At 34.7% G+C, this 9292-nt stretch overlaps 1 protein-coding gene across 2 annotated transcripts in view; it reads left to right on the top strand.

The window, feature by feature from the left end:
* The window catches only part of DCAF17 (DDB1 and CUL4 associated factor 17), a 43640-nt gene that overhangs the window by 11522 nt on the left and 22826 nt on the right, over positions 1-9292 (top strand). For both annotated transcript variants that reach the window (XM_008687112.2, XM_040643981.1), the window contains 5 exons: positions 1437-1573; positions 2721-2799; positions 3796-3885; positions 6077-6181; positions 6483-6588. In XM_008687112.2, the coding sequence (XP_008685334.1) occupies positions 1437-1573; positions 2721-2799; positions 3796-3885; positions 6077-6181; positions 6483-6588 (517 nt within the window). The remainder of the gene's footprint in view (positions 1-1436; positions 1574-2720; positions 2800-3795; positions 3886-6076; positions 6182-6482; positions 6589-9292) is intronic.

Genomic DNA, 9292 nt, shown 5'->3' with positions numbered 1-9292 from the left:
ATTTGAAAGGGAAGACAAATCTTTAAAAGCATATATAAAATAACTATGCCTTCATTCTTTTCTATTCACTTTTCAGCCTAAGTGAATACTAGATTAATTCCAACTTTCCTATCTTTAACTGTCCTCTTAGAACGTCCTTTTTAGGGGCACCTGGGTGGCTCAGTCGGTTGAGCATCTGACTCTCGATTTCAGCTCAGGTCATGATCTCGGGGTCCTGAGATCAAGTCCTGAGTTGGTCTCTGCGCTCAGTGAGGGGTCTGCTTGGGATTCTCCCTCTGCCTCTCCCTGCACTGCTCTCACTCTCTCTCTCAACTAAATTTTTTTAAAAAAGAGAACTTCCTTTTTATTTTGCAAATTAGAGTAGAATACCTTGCTTCTCTTTCTTTTCCTGCCTTTGACTTCCACCTTGTGGCAGCTGCTCAGTGGCAGGGATGCCCAAGTAGCTGTTCTCTCCCTTTTTGGGGGGTAATTCATTGGCGACAGAGAACATCTTTTTTTTTTTTTTTTAAGATTTTATTTATTTATTTGACAGAGAGAACGACAGCCAGTGAGAGAGAGAACACAAGTAGGGGGAGTGGGAGAGGAAGAAGCAGGCTCATAGCGGAGGAGCCTGATGTGGGGCTTGATTCCAGAACGCCGGGATCATGCCCTGAGCTGCAGGCAGACGCCCAACGACTGCGCCACCCAGGCGCCCTAGAGAACATCTTTAAAACCTGGCCCATCTTCTGTTTTTCTTTGGCTGCCTTGATTCTACATTCTAGCTTTTCATTTGGAGTTATAGTAGAGCCACAGTGAATCATGGAACAATTTGTCCTCTTACCATTTTGACTTCTATCAAAAGGAAAACAAGTCTTAGAATAAAGAAACATCTATTCCTTGGGGGGGGGGGCAGAGAGAGAGGGAGAATCTTGAGTAGGCTCCATGACCAGCATAGAGCACAATGCAGGGCTTGATCTCACCACCCGAGATCATGACCTGAGCTGAAATCAAGAGTTGGACACTTAACTGACTGTGCCACCCAGGTGCCCCAAGAAACATCTATTCCAGCAGATGACTTAGGCTTATGCTATTATACATGGTTTTAAGAACTGTTAGTATCATCGTTATCACAGCAGCAGTAGTAACACTCCTACTGTTTTTATGATGATGCTTGGCTCACATTTGTTGAATTATTTAATGATAAATAATAAGTAATAAATTATTTGAGGTACTGTTTAAGCACTTTATGTGAATAAACTCACTTAATAAGTTAATGATGAAAATAATTACCTACAGTTTCATCTTTCCTTCTCCCAATTCTCTATTTGTACATTTATTATTTCCTCTTTGGTTTACTTATCTATTTCTCTAAGGTTTTAGCTGTTTTCTTTGGACATGGATTTCTGCAGATTTGTTCATGACCAACCAGTTTCATTTTTACACCTTGTATTTTTTAGGGGGAAATACTTCCCAATCCATCAGATTATAAATCTTCACTCATTGCACTGACTGCTCATAATTGGCTATTTCGCATATCAGCAACTACTGGGAAAGTCCTTGAGAAAATATATCTTGCTTCATATTGCAAATTCAGGTATTAACTGTGACTTTATTACTCAAAATTTTATTAAAATATTTAAAATATAAATATATATACAAATTTGAGACTTGTGGCCCAGGAAATTTCAAGTTTTGGGTTTTTTTTTAAGTTTCTCATTGTATATCTGGATCTCAGTTTATAAACATTTTCTCTTTTTCTCTCCTTATGACTACATTTGAAGATCTGAAGATACAGACCCTTTATCATTCATTTTTGTATCACTCATAAGTAACTAACCTTGGCAGATATCTCTCCCCACCCTTTTCAAATTTCCCTCCTACAAGTAGTATTTTATATGTTCTGCAAGTAGTATTTTATATGTAGGTTGCATTTCATGATAGGTTTTCCTGAAGGCTATTCTGTTTCAGTTAAATCACCTGCCTAGTACAGTCTAAGAACTGTTGTGTTTTTTTTTTAAAGTGGTCTCTACACCCAGTGTGGGGCTCGAACTCATGAACCCAAGATTAAGAGTCCCATTCTGGCTGAGCCACCTGTGTATCCCTGTAAACTGTTATTTTAACTTAGTAGTTTTATATATTATATACAGACATATTGGGAGTGAGTATATGCATGTAGAATGTGAAAGTAACATTTTTAATGCTTTTTGTAATGTTAATGTCCATTTTAAAGTAGGAATGGCCTTTTGTTTTCTAAGTTTTGAATATTGTTTGATCAAACACAATTTTTATTTATTGACACTAAAAGGATTAAAATTAAATATATATATCTATTTACTTTTTATTTATTTACTTATTTATTTTTTAAAGATTTTATTTATTTATTTGACAGAGAGAGACAGCCAGCGAGAGAGGGAACACAAGCAGGGGGAGTGGGAGAGGAAGAAGCAGGGTCCCAGCAGAGCAGGGAGCTCAATGCGGGGCTTGATCCCCTGGGATCAGGCCCTGAGCCAAAGGCAGACATTTAACGACTGAGCCACCCAGGCATGCCATATATATTTTTTTTAATAGGAATATATCCATGTAAGGATGTAGAGGGAATTTTTAAGTTATTTGTTTTTTAAAATAAATTACTTTGCTTTTATAATTTAAATGAAAAAATGTTTATTTATGAAATATCTATTATATTTTGATTATAAGGAAACTTACCCAAATGAATAACCTTGTCTTCATTCTTTTATAAGATACCTGAGCTGGGACACTCCTCAAGAAGTCATTGCAGTCAAGTCAGCTCAAAACAAAGGCACAGTGTTGGCCCGGCAGGTAGACATCTTTAAATATCAATAAATAAATCTTTAAACTCAGGAAGATGAGGAATTTGTTTCCAGAGGAAATTGTCTGCAGATTTGTTAGGAAAGAATTAATGATCTTGGATTTCTGAAGAATAGTATAAAAGTATAAATAAAAAAAGAATGGTATAAGAAATGGTATTAAACTTAAGAAATACCCTTTGAGCCACTTTGGGGAAGTACAACAGATTATTTTACATTCCATAGTGGAAAGAAATTAACAGAACCTTGTTCTTCAAAGTAAGGGAGCTTTATTTTTCAAGCAGAGAAATCACTCCAGCTTTATTGATAGTTTTTTCTCATTTCATATAGACATGTCAGTGTAATTCTACTTTCAGATGATGTGACTATGATAACTCAGATGATGTGATTATGATAACTATGATTAGGCTCTTTATTATTAGAATTCCAATTTATAATATAATTTATATTACATTAATATAACAATATATGTATAACAATAACAACATATATGATATATATCAGAAATTTATATTAATTTATATTATATAGAAAATGTTTTATTATGCATATAAAATGTTTTTGTTGTACAGTATATCAAATATGTTTTGTTGCTAAGAAATATTTACTGTTAATGTTTATTTTTTTTGTTTATTTATTTTTATTTTTATTATAATGCGGGGCTTAAACTCATGACCCCGAGATCAAGACTTGAGCTGAGATCAGGAGTCAGACACTTACCTGACTGAGCCACCCAGGCAGCCCTGTCTTTACTTTTATAGATTTTTGTGTGTGTGTGCCTCTGTGTTAAAGGGCTGAAGGTTTAATGGACATATTTTGAACATGTATGCTTTCCTGTTTAAGTAACTTTGCAATGTAGATAGATGTTTTCAATTCATGAAAACATCCACATAACTGTATGCTAGGACAGATGGGTGTTTTCAACTCATGAAAACAGTGTTTCTGAAATTCTTTTGAGAGCTACCTGTAATTTAATCTTTCCTTTTAGGCAGGCATTCAACAGCCTGTTTTGCTATACCTTGCAGTGTTCCATGTTTTACCTTTTTCACTCATAGGGATTCTGGAGATCAACAAGAAGGTAAGGACTTACTTCTTATTTAATTGCAATGTTAATTTTTTGATAAAAGATGTGATGTCAGTGTATGTTTGTTTATTAGGTGTTTTGATTGCAGATGTTCCCCTGACTGTAAAAAGCTTTCTGATCTTGTTTGTTTCATGTCAGAATACATGAGAATGTTTCATTTAGGGAGAAAGCCTAATCATCCTTTCATCTTTCTGCATGTTCTTATGCCTTTCAAGTGGATAGTGTTGAATACCTTTGGTGTCATTAACAAACCACTACTTTATAAAATTATGAAATGAGTGAGGTGTTTTTTTTCAGAGGGATATTCCAAAACTTGTTAAAATGACCATTAGGAAGATGAAAAGCTACAACAAAATGAATCATTTTAATTGCAAAGTATAAATCTAAAATTTGTTTTATGATACATAAACAAGGCCTATAATTAAATAGGTGAGTTTTCCAACTCATTCAGTTATAGGTTTTATTCTTGTCATTTTTCTTGATTTATGGTTTGTTATATGGGAGGAAAGAAAGGACATAGTTTCTTTGAGTAAAAGAATCAATAGCCTCCTACTTTCCATTAAAAAATTGTTACTTAGTCTGGGTGGGTAGTTACTTATTGTCTATTCTACTAGTCTTTAATTAAGCACCTCAGGTATTACTGGGGTCAGATCTTCAGGGTCCACTAAGAGCCATTAGCAAATAAGATGAACATATTAAAAAATTTTTATATAACCATAGTATACTAAACTACGTAATATGAATGAGTAGTATAGTATCAGTTACTTATTTATTGTTTTGTGCCAGGCACTTTGAGTAGTTTATAACTTTGTAACATATAGTGGGTTCAACTAGGAAGTTAAGCAGCTACCCAAATTCTAAGTAAATGGAGAAGCTGACATTAGAACCTAGATTTGACTCCAAAGTATGAACCAAATTTTAAAATAGAGTGGCTGCTTTATTAGAGCACTCATTAATTGAAAACATGTTTGAATTACACAAGTCCTCCTTTTCAAAGTGGGAAACAAAGATCAGCAAATAAAAAATCGTGAGCTAGTCAAGATCGAAGCAAAGCATAATTATCTCTCTAAGAGATGACAAGAAACACAATTTAGGAATTTAACTATTTTCTTTGTGCTTGTGGATTAAGTAGTTGTGTGTGCTTATTACAGTCTACAATAGGAATGAACACTTAACTAAGCTGTGAATTGTTTCTATTTATTCTTAGATGCCTATGATAATCATTGGAGGGATTTGGTTTTGATTAGGGTTAGTTGGAATTGAAGCATATCTTCCACTTACCATGTATAAAAGACTACCCAGGGACCAAGCTCAAAATGTACTTTAAGCTAGTTATTGGGGTAGTAAATCTTCACCAAGTAATTTGTCTTGAGTAGAAACAGAAACAGATTTTCACTTAATTTCCACTTGTTCTTTCATTGCTATGAATATTTGTCTATGTTGCCTTTTGTTAAATATTAAAATAGGCACAGAATCAAGTTATTTTATCAGAGCTCTGTGGAGGATTATGACAGGATCCAGTGCATAGAACAAAAACAGAAGGGAACAAAGAGCCAAAGCCTTACTCAAGGTTAGCCAGGTTAAATGTCTCTATAGGTACTTGCTTGATTTTTAATACGTTAGGTTTTTATATGACTAAAAAATCAAGCAGTATTAGATATTTAAAGAATAAAGTAATGATAAAATTCTGGAGTTGGTAGTTTTTCTTTAGAAGTGCTTTTTTAGAGCCTATCTTTTCACTTTTAGCTAAAAAATAAGTCTCTTTATAACATTTTAGCATGAAGAATAGGTCCCTATATTTATTCCACAACACATATCCTGCATGGTAGAATTAGATCATCTCAGTGTATGCCTGTGTCCACGACAAATAGGTTGTGTTATTAAAAGATACTGACAAAACTGTAAAGCGATTAGATGAAGCAAATGAATGCTGCTGAATCATTTTGAGGGTTAAGTGCTGCACTCCCATTAGTGCTCCACTCCCATTAGTGCTCCTGTTCGAGACTCTAGTGGCCTACTACCTAATGACACCTTAACTTCAAGTCTCTAAATTATAATTAAGTTAGAATGGTAGGCAGCAGTGTTGTAGTGGTGACCGATATTAAGCAAATGCACAAACCACTGTGAACACTCAGAAGATTGGCCTTCTGGTCTTTTCTCAGGTGATATCTACCTTTCCCCTCAGATTTTCGGGAACGTTACAGATGCTACCTTGTCTCATGGAATACTGATTGTGATGTACAGCTCAGGACTGGTCAGACTCTATAGCTTCCAAGCCATCACTGAACAGGTAAAGAAGACTGAAATTTGCCATATTATAATAACTCGAGGTTTGGACTAAGGTATGATTTTTTTTTTTTAATGAAATGCTTTTAGAGTAAGACACTTGTGTAAATTTCAACTCTACAAAACTGTACAAATGCAGAAAGACAAAGTAACCTTTAAAAGAGGGGAGGGAAGATAAACAGAAAGGCCCTTGAGTCAATAAAGATATTTTCTCTGTCATGTACATGTGAATTTGACTTTTTCTCTCTTCAGACAGCAAATAAGTAGGTGCTAAAGCCACCGTTTTTGTTTTGTTTTGTTTTTAGTTCATGCAACAGAAACTTGACTTAGGGTGTGCATGCAGATGGGGTGGGACTGCTGGAACTGTAGGAGAGGCTCCTTTTGGCATTCCTTGTAATATTAAAATCACAGGTATGGCTACTATATAGCATTTTTTTCACCTTAAAAAATAAGTGGTCATATAAATATTTATTGTAATCATCCAGATGTTTTCTCTTAATTATAAACTCAATTCATTTTACTTCTATACAGCATATTCCTTGCTATTGAATAGGTAATAACAAAATCTATCAGTTATTCATTGAACTGAAGGCCTGGGGATACTGAGTCTTGTTTGGCCTTTAATTAGGGGAAGGTGAAACCCAACATCACTGGTAAGAGAAATGCAAATTAAAATTATCATAAGATATATCTTTTCAGATTCTCAAGTATCAGAAGGTTACATAACAGGGTTGTTAAAAGTATATAAGAATATAACAGTATATTCATTTATTGTTGGGGTCCTTTGCAGAGGACAGTTTGTCATTTTGAGTCAAAGCTTTAAGGTGTATACACCTTGAACAATTCCATGTCTAGGAATTTATGCCAGATATATTCACATGTGTACAAAATGACAGATGTACAAGTACAACATTGTTTCTAGTAGCAAATGATTGGAAATAACCTGTACATTTGTAGGTGACACTAATATTATTTCATTGTTTGGCTGTATCATAAATGTAATTGTTAAAAAGAATTTGTTTTGCATTTATCGAGCAATTCCCAATATATATTACTAAGTGATAAAAAGGAGTATAAAATTGTATATAAAAAGCTTCATTTGTATAAAGAGTTCATATTCACATGTTAAAAGTGGACATATAGGGGCGCCTGGGTGGCATAGCGGTTAAGCGTCTGCCTTCGGCTCAGGGCGTGATCCCGGCGTTATGGGATCGAGCCCCACGTCAGGCTCTTCTGCTGTGAGCCTGCTTCTTCCTCTCCCACTCCCCCTGCTTGTGTTCCCTCTCTCACTGGCTGTCTCTATCTCTGTCGAATAAATAAATAAAATTAAAAAAAAAAAAGTGGACATATAAGCATATGCTTTTAGATTTGCTTGGAATATATGGAAGGACACCCAAAAACCTGATAAATAGTAGTTACCTCTGAGGGATACAGATGAAAGGAAGACTTAGTTTTCATTATATATCTTGTGATACTTTTTGAACGTGGTGCTTACATTGTGGTTCCTTGTGTATGGATGTGCACACGCAGCTCCTTGAAATTTTAAGAACTTGACATATACCATTTTATTGATGAAGTCTAAATTTGTTGAACCAATTCACTAGTTTGGACACGTAGGTTGTTTTTAATTTTCTGTGATTACAAACAACATAAGAATATTCCTGTAACTATTAATGATTCTTCCCCGAGTCAGTTATGTCATTTGGGGTGGCAGAATGGCCATTTGAAGGATTCGGTCATTCCTTCTACCTTTAATAACTAACATTTTTCTATAAATAAAAACTTTCACTTGTCACCTAGGGATGAACTATAATTCCTCCTAAAAAGTCAAAGTAAATATTTATTCCTTCTCTTTAATTATCAATATTTGAGCAAGGAGTTGGTGTAATAGTTACTTCCAATGGTGGCAAAATATTTTAGAGGTCAGCACACATGTATAATCACAATAGACTCAAGGATTTTTATTTATTAAAAATTATACATTTACAGTCATTATTCTTAATGATGTTCAAATTGCCCCAAATTTGGCCAGCGAGAACTCCATTTTGACGTACCCCAACAGTCTTGGAGAATTTCCTTGCTTTCTGGAACAATAATATATTCCAGGTTTATCTTTTACTTTCCTTATCCTAGATCCAACAAGGAGCCATTTTAGTAGAGAATATCATCATAGACTGTATTCGTTTCCTAGGGTGCTGTGACAGCACAGACTGGTAGCTTTCGACAACAGAAATTTAATCTCTTACACTTTTGGAGGTTAGTCTGAAATTAAGGTGTTGGCGGAGACAACCTCCCTATGAAGACTAGGAAAGAATCCTTCCTTCCTCTTTAGCTTCTGGTTGCTGCTGACAATCCTTGGCATTTCTTGGTTTGTGGCGGGATAACTCACATTTAGGCCTGTCTTCACATGGCCTTCTTTACTCTGGGATTTGGTACCCACCCTTATCCAGTTTGACCTCTGCAAAGACCCTGTTTCCCAATAAGGTCACATTCATAGACACTAGCAGTTAGGACTTTGACTTATCTTTTTGAGAGACACAGTTCAACCCACAACACAGACCAAGATCTAGTTGTGCTCAATGCAATTGGTTGTCCTTATTTTTTGGTGAACAGAGCTGGGAAATACATTAAAACAAAAATTCTTTAGTTCATTCTCATATTTCCAATTTAATTGTTCTTTGATTTTATATTTGTATTTCTTTTGGCCCACTGAACTTCTCGATTCCTAATAAAATTTTATCCCATTGTATATGTGATAATCTTAAAATTGCCGTATCAGTGCTACTACTAAAAACTATGGTGTGAAGGTTAAGATTTCTCTACAGTTCCTTTTGTCCCTATTGTAGAGCCCAGTAAGTGTACTACAGAGTAATGTGTTCAAAGATTATTAAATTATTTTTCTATATGATTAGGTTACCAATTTTATGTAATTAGATTCATTTGTTTTAGTCTGTTTTCAATTTTAGGTTTGTTTTTCCCTTTTAACTTTATTCTTGAAGTTGTAAAATGCGTATATTTCAAAGATCAAAACTATATAAAAAGATGGTGTTTGAGAGATTTTGCTTCCATACATAGGCCTTTTATTCTGTTACTTCCCTTCCCCTTACCCCACCCT

The sequence above is a fragment of the Ursus maritimus genome, unplaced genomic scaffold, assembly GCF_017311325.1.
Source record: "Ursus maritimus isolate PB19 unplaced genomic scaffold, ASM1731132v1 scaffold_1, whole genome shotgun sequence".
NCBI lineage: Eukaryota > Metazoa > Chordata > Mammalia > Carnivora > Ursidae > Ursus > Ursus maritimus.
This window is presented reverse-complemented; position numbering and strand designations above follow the sequence as displayed.